The sequence below is a fragment of the Pinus tabuliformis genome, chromosome J, assembly GCF_031772625.1.
Source record: "Pinus tabuliformis cultivar Carrire ecotype Pingquan chromosome J, CPIR1, whole genome shotgun sequence".
Classification (NCBI taxonomy): Eukaryota; Viridiplantae; Streptophyta; class Pinopsida; order Pinales; family Pinaceae; genus Pinus; species Pinus tabuliformis.
In genome coordinates this window covers 103,407,287-103,421,915 of record NC_142295.1, presented here as the reverse complement: position 1 = coordinate 103,421,915, position 14,629 = coordinate 103,407,287, and the positions used below count along the sequence as shown (strand labels likewise).

At 36.0% G+C, this 14,629-nt stretch overlaps 2 protein-coding genes across 3 annotated transcripts in view; one reads left to right on the top strand and one right to left on the bottom strand.

The window, feature by feature from the left end:
• Window positions 1-6,382, top strand: part of LOC149225727 (uncharacterized) — a 106,064-nt gene extending 99,682 nt beyond the window's left edge. Inside the window, 1 exon segment of the mRNA XM_089377301.1 lies at window positions 6,048-6,382. The gene's annotated coding sequence lies outside the window, so the exon portion shown is untranslated.
• Window positions 6,383-7,902: 1,520 nt separating this feature from the next.
• On the bottom strand, window positions 7,903-14,138 carry LOC149225726 (kinesin-like protein KIN-10A). Of its 2 annotated transcripts, XM_089377300.1 has the most exons (5): window positions 13,589-14,138; window positions 13,194-13,509; window positions 11,454-11,558; window positions 11,233-11,343; window positions 7,903-11,157 (listed from the first exon to the last, which is right to left on the bottom strand). In XM_089377300.1, exons 3-5 carry the CDS (start codon window positions 11,508-11,510, stop codon window positions 10,579-10,581), a joined length of 747 nt encoding a protein of 248 aa, XP_089233426.1. In that variant the 5' UTR covers window positions 11,511-11,558; window positions 13,194-13,509; window positions 13,589-14,138; the 3' UTR covers window positions 7,903-10,578. The 2 variants fall into 2 exon arrangements, with proteins under 2 accessions (XP_089233426.1, XP_089233425.1); XM_089377299.1 differs by having other exon boundaries at window positions 13,194-14,138.
• Between the last annotated feature and the right edge of the window lie 491 nt (window positions 14,139-14,629).

Genomic DNA, 14,629 nt, shown 5'->3' with positions numbered 1-14,629 from the left:
TGTGAGTCTAGCCAACCTCTGTTCCAGGTACAACATAGACTTCCCCTTTGCCATCACCTCGGGTAAATCCCTAAGAATATGGTCACTAAGGTTACCATGTAAAACAATTCAACTTGGGGGGACAATCGTAAATCAAACGTACACACAAGGGCAGAGTAACAAAGCTTAATCCCCTTGAAAGTTCCTCAACATGGTTAATCTGAGGTTTACTTCCAAGTGACTCCCAAGTACCTTTTGACACCATTTTTAGTACATGTAAATCACTCTACCGTAGCCAATGAAGTGGGGTTGATCACTTCATCGGGTTTGATATGATCTCGTGCTTGACTCCTTTGTAAGGGGAGCTTCCCAAAGAAAAAATTCAGTAAATGGATTTTTCTCCCTATCACAAGATACTAATGTTCGTTTGCAACTTTGGAAAGTTAACTCACTTCCCTATTCCAAAGCCCTACAACCTGATCTACTGTAGGTGGAAAATAGCCCTAAAAATAAAACTTTCTAGATTTATTTTATTAGCATTGGTTTTAAGAGTTGTTATTTACTCAAAGGTAATAGATGTGAAAGTGATGAAATTATGACTTGACGCAAATCTTAATTCAGCCGAAAATGATAATGTAATCTTTTTGTTTCAATGAAAATCTATCTGAAGTAAGGAAAGAGTCTTTCACTTTTTCAACTGAAATGTAAACAAAAACTCTAAATCCCACTATAACCCTTTTCCTAAGATATAGATATCCAATTTCAAATCACCCAAATATTGAAAATAATTTCAAACTTTCACTTTTCCCAATAACACAAGAAAACAAGAAATCTCTCTTTTCATACAATCACTTAGAAATTCGAAAAATGCAACAAGAAACCAATAATGACTAAAAATGAATTTTCCTTAATTGAATGCTATGAATTCACTTGCAACAAAAGTATGGTTCATGAACACTTCAAGAACAGAAAGAAAAAAGATTTTTCATTTTGAAACTAGTACAAGAAGTATTTTTCACAAACAATACATAATCTTGCAAATAATTTATTTTGACACACAAATCAAACTTTCACAAAAGAGAAAACTGGACTCAAAACCTGATGTAATTGACAGAAGAAATATAGACAGTCAACAAGACAAGACTAAAAAATCTCTCTTTTTATAGATCGACCATTCATCGAATAAGACCTTACCCTAATTTGCAAAAACAAGACAATCACAAGCAAATCCCTTCATAACACTTAGCCACATTGATAATCATTCAAATAAGGTACACACAAGTGTAAATTGTCAGGAAAAACCAAAAATTTTGGACTAGATGAGGATAAAACTGAAATTTTTAAAAATTCTAGGTATGTGTGCAAGTTCTATTGGAAACTAGTGCATATACGCTCTGTTGCTAAAATACAGGTGCGCAGATATGCACACTGTGCCTAAAACTTAAGTGCGCACAACGAGGAATTTTGCAAAAAAATAAAAAACAAGTCAAATCCAAGCCAAAATTCAAAATTTTAATCTTTCCAGACACTCAAGGAAGGCTTGTATAGGAGGTTCAAAAGGTCAAACAAGAAAACTAATGGAGAGTGAGATGAATCCCCAATGGAGTCACCAATTTGTTATGCGGACAAGAGCGATCTCCCTAGACTTCAAAGAAACCTAGTAACAAACAATCAGGAACTACTACCTTTCTCTAGACTATGATTGACTGAAACCAATATGATGATAGAGGCCACTTACCATTTAAATGAAATGATTGATTAAGTCCCTTTCAGAGCTCTCATTCATCTGCTTCTTGATACTTCAGAGATCCTCCTGTCCCTCCCCACAACTTCTCCATGACATCCTGAAGGAGATATGCATTGACATAAACAAACCAGAGATCAAAGCATCCAATATATAATCATGAGATAAATGGACTAATTAACCAATTATATACCATAAACTGATCAATATGCAATCATAGTCTATGTAGGTGATCAAAGAATCCTACAAATTATATCAATAGAGATGTAATTGAGAAAGAACAATTTCCTTATATTAATAAAATGGAGAATAGCCTTACAACCAAGTAGCCTTGATGTTGCAAGTCCGTTCCCACAATCTCCAACCCTCTCCTTGAATGAACAACCTTCCAACCTTAATCATGCAGCATAAGCCTACTTCCAACAGTCCTTCTCAATCCTCAGGCCTGGGTTAGCATTATAGGCCAAGAGTGGGAAGTTTGGGATCCAATTTCCAAGGAATGAGATCCACTAATGGTGGGATAGGGATTCCACAAAAAGAGGGAGTTTCTCCATGATGGGAGGGATCAAGACTGAATAGACGACCATTTGAAGCTTGTTGGTTGGGATAGATGCTACCAACAATGCGTCTAGACTTTACTTTTTATTTTTACATGCGTTAAGTCATGTTTGCAAGTCACAGTGTAAGACATTGTGTACTTATGCACAACTTCTAATGGTCTTCTTTGTGTATGCGCAAAAATTAACTAGGGAACTCCACATGTAGCCAAAAACAAGGTTTTGTACCATGGGATCCAAGAATTCCACTTTCTTTGGGATAATTTAGATTCAAACTTTGTTGGGGAATTCTCTGGGACACATTTGTGGATAGCGAAAGATCCAAACCGACGGTCATTTACCTAATGCGACAAAATGACGTGTAACAATTTTAATATATCCATATGATATGGTTTTCCTTTTAAAGATTCATTTTACAATTAATTAATTAAAAGAAATATTAAAATATTTTGGAGCAAGATTCTAGATTTTTTGTGTTGAATTAACCTTTTTACTTTGATTTAAGAAATGATATTGGCTTTAGTAAAGAGTAAAGATGTTTAAAATTTTACCTAATTTGGAATTTTAATTGGTAAAATTTTTTGTTGAAGGTAAATTTATGATTCGTTCAAATTCAATGTATATGATAAAAGAACTTTTAAATGCATGAGATCAACCTATTGTAGTTTTTTTTTATCTATATGGTTATTTTCATTTTTTTTAGGGCCAGCATTAATTTTTTCTATTTTTATTATTATTTATTGGATGGACGGACATAAATATTATTTAGATTTCAAATTGTTTATTTTTATGTTGGCCGACATTAGTTAAAATTTAACTTTGAGCACAAACATAGTTACACATCGGGGACATACTGAGCTATACAATGTGCCTCTCGGCGCAATAACAGTTATATTATTTAATTAAATAATGTTAAAAGGAAAAAAGAATAAGAGAGATTATGTGTCAAAATAATAGGATGTCAAATCACTAACATATAAATCAAATTCATTATTTGTATCATTATTATTAAGTTCATTATGGATACTCATGGATTATACAAATTATATAATTTTGACAACCTTTTATAAGTGAATAAGCCTATAAGCAAGCTATCAACAAAGTATTGTAACTAGCCTTTCCCATATTCCAATAGAATCTTTAGGGATTTTGCAACCCTTACAACTCCCCTTTCGAAATGAAAATGATTGATCTTCCAAGGTTGATGCATTAATTTTTGATACTTTGGAGACCTTTTATATAATTAGGCTTTCCCATACCTCAAGAGAACCCTCAAGGATTTTTGCAACCCTTATAACTCCCCTCTCAAAATGAAATTTATTGATTTTCCAAGGTTGATGCATTAGCTCTTGATACTCTAAATATTTTTTTATTAGAATGTCATTTTCCTTTAGATAATCAATCTTGGAGAAGCAAAGAAAGGTAGGAATAAGATAGTATTAGATAATTAATCTTGAATAAACAAGGAGAGGTAGGAAGAAAATAACATAATTATAAATGAAGGAAGTGGAAGGGGGAAAGCTTTTGAGAGGTGTTCACAGACAAAATGTCTTAAGTTAATCTTGTAAGTTCATTGAGTGAAAGGGTCCAATTATACCTTTATCCATTAAATTGGAAAACCCTCCTGATATGTCTTGGTTGTTGTTGGTTCTCTATGCTTTACCAATTATGCTAGGGTTGACCATTAGTTCTATACGTGTTTAATGCAATTAAGAAAGAAAGTGCAAAATGTAGCTAATTTATAATGAGTGTTTTCTATCTAAAGCAACCTAACCTTGACCAAGGGCACAAAAAATAGGATCAATTTGAAAGAAAACAATAGGAATGTATAGATAGCAAGGAGAATACTCCAGCTCTACCATTGGCACCACACCTAAAACATGCTCTAAAGATTGAGGATAACTTACATATCACTAAGAGAATACATGTTACATCAAAATATTAGACAGAAAGCCAAAGGAGACATGATCTAGCCCCCTTGTAATGTGATTGCACATAACTATTATGGATGATATGGCCAAGGACCAATCCATGTAATACAAATGATGTACATATTAATAATAAAAAAATACATCGTTGGATGCATGATAGAGGGATGGAAAGAGTATGGGTGCTACAATTCCACGACAGGGGAGTGAGAGGTGCTAAGGGAGTTGGAGGGGTCAAAGCCATGGATAATAATATTTAGTTTTTAACCAAAAACAATTACCATAATTGAGGAAAATGGAAAATTAACTTGCAAAATTATGCCAAGTAGTTGGGAAAAGACCTTTCTTGGTGTCAAGTGTTAAGTTGGACACATGCATACTTAATCTTTACCTTGTGTGTTAAGGGGAATTCTTGGTCATTCTCCTTCATTCATGATCAAACGCCTTCCATTCCATCCTTTATAATTCATATGGTTGTCCAAGTTGAGTAAGGAGGGATATTACAAAGATTAAAATTAAATGGAAAATTGATGCATAACTATCCTAAAAGCATCCCTAGTGTGCCAATGTAGATATTTTTTTGAAAAGCATGCATTGAAGCCATAAACGAGGGAGTTAACTTGAGGGCCTGTAGTTGTAGAGAAGGGGGATCCCCTCTTGGGTTGTTGGAGCTAAGGGGGGAAATAGAGCTGGTGATTAGAATATCCCACCTCTATAATCTACACAATAACCAAAAGTTTTCTTTGAGGACTAAGGATAGCTTATGAATCCCAAGAATTGCATCCAACAAATTAGTGGTGTATATGACATGCAAGGATAGACACGGGGATCTAGAGAATGCTCATAAGGCACAACACTCTCAAGTCATAGTATCCATCCTCATTAGCACCAAGACTCATGGTGAATTGCGAGAATATTCCACAACCATTGATAACTTCACAAGAATATGGAGCACAAGTTAACAATGTCACTCTATTTAACTTACAAAGATAGCATACAATGTCAAAAAGGGGCCCACTTGTATGAATGCAAAGGTTTCCTTATAGAAACTCCCAATGAGCTTTGACCTTCTATCTACTCAAGTTTTGACCTTCGACTTCGAGGGCTTTTAGCCTTCTAACTTTATTTGAATACTTTACTTTGCATTTTTTTCCTCATTTCAAATAGAATAATTATTATAATAGTAAAATTACAACTTCTCCACCTAAATTTTATCTCTCAGTGATTTGTCTTTTATGCTTCCAAATCAAAATTGAGAACTTGAGCATATAGAATTTCCCTCTCATGTTTTTTTCAAAATTGGCCATATCCAATTCTTGGGAGTTAATCTTTGATGGAGATGGTATGGTCTCTCACTCCCCTTCTTGAATTCTTTTCCTTTGAGCTCAATGTCTTTGAAACAAGAATAAAAATATAAAATACAAAACCTTGGAAATGGAAACTTCAAAGATTTTCAATCCATGGTACTTTTGATGTCTTCTTATCAAAATCTACAATTCAACATGAAATAACTTCCATCAATTTTGTAAAGTTTGATAAAATTATATAAGCAATTAATCACTTCAATCTCTACACATAAGGAATAAATGAATAAACTTAAAAAGTTGAAAGTATGATTGGTTGATTAAATATGAAAAAGCAATGTTGATACATATAATGAAGAATGGGACAAAAAAATTATTCAAAACCAACAGGGTCATGCTAGTGTTAAACTAGCAAGGGATCCTTCATTAGAAAACAAAAATGACCTGATCCTTTTGAGAAAATAGTTGTTGAATCATACAATTTGTGCTTTTAATATGAATAACTTGTAAGCATGCCATTGATTCTTTACTGTAGGTTCATCACAAAGTGTGGCTTCCATCTTTGCAAACTTTGGCATTAAGTTCAAGCCATGTCAAAAAATATTGGGATTTGAATTTACAGTTTCGAATGGCTTGCGGATTTCCTGGTTCTATGAAGGAATACGGATTGTGACATTTCGACTTCAGCTCTGGTTTAACAGTACGTGACAGGCGTTATATTGGGCTACTGAGGATCTTCATTTCTGGTGCATAAGTTTATTTTTTTCATAAAGGATTTTTGGCGACTTATTTCCGTGTTCTGGGGAAGTATGTTTATTTCTACAGAACATTAAAAAAAAATTGAGTGCTATTTCAAAAATTATTTATTTGGAACCTGAGTATCATTGTGAAAAAAACTGAGTGGCCTTTTGAAATGTGAATTTTATCATTTGTATTATTTGCAGTGACTAGAAACAAAATTATTATTTATATTATTTGAATCATTTGTATTTTTTGCAGTGACTAGAAACAAGTGTTATTAATGAAAATGTTGATGATGAAAAGGTTGTTTAATTTAATTCCTGGTTCATTTAGCACATACTTATACTTATCTTTGTGATGTGAACAATTTTTTCAACCGGGTAAAAGATGTAGGAATTTCAAACGAACAATTTTTTCAACCGGGTAAAAGATGTAGGAATTTCAAACGAAACAAATTAATTTCGCAACAAGGTGAACACTTTTTTCAACATAAATAAAAGATGTAGGAGTTTCAAATGAAACAGATCAATTTCACAAGAAGGTTCTTCATTTGCATTTCTTTTTTGTCTTGCAACAAGGTTCTTCATTTGCATTTGAAAGACTAGAATAATGTCTTTTGGTTCTTCATTTGCATTTGCAAGACTAGAATAATGTCTTTTGTTATAGGAGGAATTTAGACTAAGGTGATGGAAGAACATGCTCTTGCAAATTGTGATAAACAGATCGACAACATGGTTGCTAATATCATTTTAGATGACAATGTTGTTCGACAACATGGTTGCTAATATCATTTTAGATGACAATGTTGTTGCACCCATCTTTGACTATGCATAACCAAAAATTTATCCATATCAACATCGCCATAAAGATCAAAGTAAATCACCCATTCTTGGTCACATAGTAACCTTGCATTCAAATCATTGAAGAAGAGACATGACATAGTAACCTTGCATTCAAATCATTGCTGAAAAGACATGAAAGGATCAACGGTGGATGGACCAAGGGTGGCCATCAATATTAATTGTTAATATTGTTGTGGCCATCAATATTAATTGTTAATATTAATATTGTTGTTGGATTGATGGATAATTAATATAATGTGTCTCATTAGTTATACTTTCGCATTTGTAGTCATTGAGTTGATAAATAATGCTTCTTAATATTAATATTGTTGTTGGATTGATGGATAATTAATATAATGTGTCTCATTAGTTATACTTCGCATTTGTAGTCATTGAGTTGATAAATAATGCTTCTTTGTTCTCAAAGAATATCTTTACACTAACAATGATTTTTTACGAGATACAAAGCTCCTCTAGATCCTTTGTGCTTTGCACAACGTTTGAAACCAAATAAAAAAGGGTGTTAAATGAGATTAATATAGATAAAATCAAATCAATATACCTTCTTTGATGGAACAACACAACTAAACCTAAATAAGAGTCGGCAAAAAATATCCTTTATTTTTCATATTGACATTGGATATCCTTGGATATCATTTGAATTTTATATTTCATATTGACATTGGATATCATTTGAATTTTCTCTAGAGTCACAATCCAACAATTTGCCATACATACATATATAAACAAATTGTTTATTTTAATAACAATTACTTTAAAAACTAAAATAACAATTACTTTGAAAACTAAAATAAACCAACTAAAATAAACCAGGAAGCTGCGAGGCAGCAAGTCCCTGCATTGAGTGGGGTAGAATGCTTTTCTGCGCTGGCCCGACCGAGCCAGTAAGAGAACCCCACATAGACCTCGAGATTTCGGAAGCAACATTCTTCTCATGGCCCCTGGGACGGCAGACCTTCGTGAACCAAAAGTGAACTGACCTTATGAGCTCTTTTTTCGCAGTCCTTTGAATATCACAGCTCCCTTGGTAATTCTTGACACAGATAAAAAGCCTAATAAACCGATATGAAAGCTCTTTTTTCGTAGTCCTTGAATATCACAGCTCCCTTGGTAATTCTTGACACAGACAAAGTTTTATCTGGTAGCATGTAGCCTAATAAACCGATATGAAAGCAAAATGTTGCAAGTATAGAGATGTTTTTTACAGAGAATTTACTTACAGACATCCATGGAATTTTGGTTGTCCTAGTTAGGAGAACATATTAAAAGCAGGCCATCTGTAGGAAGGTTAATGAAAATCTGGCTCTGTAAAACAGTGACAGACTAATCGGTTAACACAGGGGTGAAGGATGACTGAGGAGAAGTTCGCTTTGCTGGCAGCTGGCAGAGACCGAGAGACATGGACCTGAAAAGTGAAAAATGATCAAAGGGATCTGATGCAACCTGACAAATTTAGACGGTATGGAAGCAAGGAATCAACAAGCGTTAGATATGATTATTCACTGGTTGAGGTTCATACAACATTCAGAAATAGCCTCACATAGCTGACAGAAGAAAGCACCTAACTCAAAACACACTTGTAAAACGAAGTACTCTAAACATCAATATCATGTTTATAGCAGGCTTGGACATGTTTTACAACACAATCCTCCTTAATCAGAAAATGTACACTTTCTGGGCCAAAATTCCTTTGATTAGGGCAGCCATGGTGGCTCACCCTGAAGCTGAGTGGAGATGGTGGATGGACTCAGATGCTGTGATCACAGACATGGAATTTGAGCACCCATTGGAGAAGTACAAGGACTTCAATTTCATAGTCCATGGATGGGAGGAAAATGTTTATAAGAAAAGGAGCTGGTTGGGAATCAATGCGGGGGTAGGGCTTCTTTACTACCTACATGTTTTTCATCCACTAGCCGCTCAGAAAACTGGGTTTCCAACTGGTTTGATGGCTAGGGCTAATGAACCGGCCAGTTTTGAAACTATGCTTGGAATGGCAAATATATGATTAGGATTTCACCAAGCTCTCCTCCCAGGGAGTGAATGATGTGAGATGAAGTTTTGAGACATGGTTTGCAAATTTGCAATCAACATAAAATTGAAATCAAATGCTAACTGAGAATGCAGATAATACAAGTCACCAAAAAAAGATAAAATCTCTTCAGCTCTTCCAATTCCTTCTCAAACTGAACTCTGATTCGCATATTCTGTCATAAATAGAAAGAAATGTATGTAGTGGGCTTAAAATGATGCTCCAAGTTCATATACATTGCTAACTGAGAATGCAGATAATACAAGTCACCAAAAAAAGATAAAATCTCTTCAGCTCTTCCAATTCCTTCTCAAACTGAACTCTGATTCGCGTATTCTGTCATAAATAGAAAGAAATGTATGTAGTGAGCTTAAAATGATGCTCCAAGTTCATATACATACTTAGGCAGCTTCCAATAAGCTAACATCAGGATCTAGGTAAACTAATAAATATTGGCTGAACAAATCTAGCAATAGCAGAAAGCAAACTTACCAAATCTTGCACAACAAATTTAGCAAATTTAGAATAGAGAAGTTATATGGAAATATTCTGGAAGTACCTCTTCTTCATGAGGCTTTCTAATTCGCTCCTGTTCCTTTGGTATCCTCAGCATCTCATGGTACAGAGGGTCAGGAACATTTGTTTGCACAGACCTTGACAGTGCAGATATGTGAATTTGTGCATTATTAGATGCTACAAATTGTGAAACCTGAAATGGTTCATTCCGTCTAGTTAAGCCATTCAAAAACATGGATGTCTCGGTGGTGGCACTCAATCTCTCAGACATATCTATCACCTGAGGAGGCTGAGATGATTAAACATCTATGTGCTGAGAGTGTGGGTCCCTCTCAACATACAGTAATTAGGTGCTAAATAACCACTGGTTTTATCCCAAATTTATTAAACATCTATGTGCTGCTGGGCCAGATTCATCACTGAGCAGGGCTGAAACCATGAATGGCATAGACTAGTGATATCGCTGAAACCTTCTCGAAGATGGTTCAACACAATCTATCTTGGAGTAGGTATTTATTAAGAATCTGATTGAAATATTCAAACAGGGAATCACCATGCAAATAGTTCATCAATGTAAGCCCCTGAATATAAAGATTACTTCACCCTGTAGAGCCCTTGAATATGAAGATGACAGACTTCTAAACTCTGGTTTCCCCATAAAAGAAACTTAGCATCTTCCTAGGAAATTGGTTGTAACGGACTGTAATGAGATACTTCATCCTCTTAGTATCTAAATTTGAAAGAGGCTAAAATATATCAAATATATTGAAAGAAATTAGGTTTCTTAATGAATTAAGAAACATCAGTAATTGATCATTTAACTAAATGCTATACCAAGGTTCAAATACAAGTTAATATTATAGATAATACCAACTTTTTCTAGTCACAAATTTAATAAGAATGCAATTTTTGGATCAATATGAACTTCGATTTCTTATTTCAGAAAGCCCTCCCTGTTGTTCTCTCATCTTGAATATCAGCTCAGCTTCTATGTCTTGGACCTTATCAACAAGTTCACATATCTTCATTTGATGTTCCTGCATTTCTGTATACCTCCTGGTTTCTGTTTCCGATATCTTCTTTCTGCTGTTTTCAATTTTGTTAATCAAGTTTAGCAACTTTTCATCTATTTTTAGCATTTCCTCCATAAACTGTCGTTTCTCCCCTTCCACATGTGCTACACTACTTTTCAGGTTCTCCAGTTGCTGTGTTTTTCCATCCAACTCTTTTGCAATCTCATCTCTGCACTCATCTTTTAATCTATTATCTGCTTGAAGTTTTGCAATCAAGGCACTCATGACTTTGATCCTGGTCTCTAAGACTACTTGGTCAGTAGCATTGATTTTCTCTTTAAGATGGGATTTAGGTAATTTGACAATACCTTTGGCTTTGGCCCCATACTCCAAGGTGCTAATTGTTTTTTGAATGTATTTTGGATCAGTGCTTGCACATAGAATCATCAATATCCTAGATTCATCATCTTCGAAAGAATCCTGAAAAAGAAGAGAAGTTTACAAAACCCTCCTATTGGAAATGAATAAATGCGTTGGTCTAGAAGACAGGCATACCTGGAGAAGCATGGTGAGTTTACTGTCCCTGTAGGGAATGTAACCATCCCCATTTGCTATAGCCTCAGCAACCCTTTTCAATGCCCCATTCCCTTGATTTATTTTACCTGTCTGATCAACAAGATGGAACTACACATTACTTTTTCTAGCCATATACCTATCACATGAGATGCATGAATGCGTGTATGTGTGTCTAGAAGTGAGAGATAAAGAGTGAGAACCTGCATTTTTGCCTCTACCCCTATCCCAGCCTGTTCGATGTTTTCTGAACCAGCCATGTCCACCAGCACCAACCTCCCTCCAACTGATGGGACATCTACTATAATCTGCAATTTTAATTCGATTAGCATGGAGATTTGCCTCTAGCTGAAAAAGAAAATGGGAATATCCAAAAACATCGTGGATGAACATACATGATTATGCAATCAGAACAGAGCTTAAGATACCCTGCTTACAAAAATGTAAAATAGCAATTACAAATTTACAAAAATGTAAAATAGCAATTACAAATATGCAAAAACTGTAGCGCAACCCAGGCGAGGATCCCATTACAGAAGTAAAACTCAACAAATATTATGTTCCCTAGACCTGCAAGTGTAAAAGCTATCTAGAATCATTTTTATAGTTCAGTATAGCAGAGATTTACAGATGTTTAGAAACTCTAAGCAGCCAAACTAGGTGAGTCTGCATGGTGGATAGTGTTTGCCATAGTGGACATCTAAGAAGAAAATTAACAAGTTATAATATGAAATATACATATAACAGGTCAAAACAAAATATGATACGGTTGAATATACATATAGATTAAGAAGAAAATTAACAAGTTATAATATGAAATATACGTATAACAAGTCAAAATATGATATTGTTGAATGTACATAAAGATTAAAGGGAGATCAACCATTGATCATTTAATGAGATGCCATACACACAAGTCCATATTCCTCAATTTTAAACCATCACATACATCAAGAAGAGAGATCATGGCCTGCTGGGATAAATCTCCAAACTGATAACCAATAACTACTGCAATAGGCACCCAAATATTGTAATAATAGGAGATTTGGCGATTGCTGGGTTGGAAATTGCGTACAAAATGGAAAAGATCCTACACAACTCCAAATTACTGTCAATTACCTGGTATCATTGTCTCTCCATGAAATGATGAGGTCGAATCAAATCCATAAACAAAATAGTGCTCAAAAATTCAACAGAAATAGAGGGACAACTTATAAACCCATTCCCTGAGTTTAGCCTATCAATGTAATCATCAAATTGATGCCATGTGCATAGATGATGTTACCCATATTGACCTAAATTAGCAAAACCCATTCGAACATTAGCAAAACCCATTCGAATATGATATTGTACTCTAGATAAAGACAACAACCAGGACCACACATGGTAACAAGCAAATTAAGCAAGAGTAACTGCAACTTGAAAGTAATTGTTTGCAACTAGAGAATATAGATAATTGTCATAATGAAGTTTTAACAGTTAGCTTCAAGTCCGACGACAAAGAAAATACTGCCGTATGACCAAACAGATCAGAGCTACAGCAGTTGATGAGTGTCGTAAATAGATGATTCAAAAGACCTCAACAACTGCACGTCAGTAAACTGTCTACTTCCCTGGTGCACCATACGATGTTGATCATGAGAATCGTTTTGTGTTTCTGAGGACCTGCGCATCAAATCTATGGTGCCCTGGATATCTTGTGAGCTTGCAGCCTGAGACGCTCTGAAATTGCTCCCCTGCAGCAAGCCAAATACATGTCCTCCAAAGTTTCCAAAGCCACCTGCATTGGAACATTTGTTTGCACAGACTTTGACGGTGCAGATATGTGAATTTGTGCATTATTAGATGCTACAAATTGTGAAACCTGAAATGGTTCATTCCCTCTAATTAAGCCATACCGTTGTTGTTACATTTGTGACAGAAAGCAGAATTCAACAGCTCACCAGTTTTCAATCATGGCCGTTCGAAGTCCATACCCCAGAAGCAAGGCCATGCTCACCAGTTTTCAACAGTGCACCATACGATGTTGATCATGAGAATCGTTTTGTGTTTCTGAGGACCTGCACATCAAATCTATGGTGCCCTGGATATCTTGTGAGCTTGCAGCCTGAGACGCTCTGAAATTGCTCCCCTGCAGCAAGCCAAATACATGTCCTCCAAAGTTTCCAATGCCACCTGCATTGGAACATTTGTTTGCACAGACCTTGACGGTGCAGATATGTGAATTTGTGCATTATTAGATGCTACAAATTGTGAAACCTGAAATGGTTCATTCCCTCTAGTTAAGCCATACCGTTGTTGTTACATTTGTGACAGAAAGCAGAATTCAACAGCTCACCGGTTTTCAATCATGGCAGTTCGAAGTCCATACCCCAGAAGAAGCCATAAGCAAGCCCCATGAAGATTGAACCAAGCCATTAGATATGAGAATGTTAAAAAATAAAAATAATAAAGTGAATTAAATTAAATTAAAAAGAGACGTTGCCACGCCAAGAGCATGCTTCCCAGGTGTCGGAGGTATGGAGATCAAGTGCTGCCTGTCTTATCTGCATGTCTCACTTCCAATTTCTTCTCCGGCACAGACTTTGTCGGTGTCTGAGCCCAAATGGGTTGCTGTTGCTGTTACCATTGCCAATGCCACCACCACTGCCTCCATCTTTTTCATTGACAGTATAAACTATCAGCCCAATGTCCCCCGCAGCCATTACTACACAACTCTGCTAATTCCCCTCGACCACAGCGCTGTGATTCCCCCTTCTACCCCATTCTCTCCGCCCCCTCCTCCTGCTATAGCGAAGGCGCCTGCCTTCGTTTATAACCCCGCACCTTCCTCCCACAAGAGCTGCAGCCATATTTATGTACCAATTATTGCATCCGTAGGAGAAGCGCTACTTCTTGGACTAGGGCTTTTGGGAGCCATTTGCTTTTCAAGAAAAAGGCGAAGCAAACCAGAGACAATAAAGCCAGACACAGGCGATGCGGAGGGTTTCGAGATCGAATCGAGCCTTCTTTCGAACATGTCGGAATTGCTGGCATTGGACAGATTGATAGGCTTTTCCTTCAAAGAACTTCAGGAGGCCACCGACAATTTCAGCGGGGCGCACAGAATCAAGAATTCCGTCTTCCATGCGGTTCTTCGCAGAAACAGAGTGGCAATCAAATAGATGAGAGGGCAGGTATCAAAGGAGATCAACGCCCTTCACAGATTCCACCACACGAGTCTGGTCACTCTGCTTGCGTTGAAGAATCGTCGGACCAGGACTCGTACCTTGTCTTTGAGTACGCCGAAAATGGGTCCCTTAGCGACTATATCCATAGCGCATGGTCACATGCAGGGGGTTTGAACTTGTCATGGAACCAGAGGCTGCAGATCGCTCTG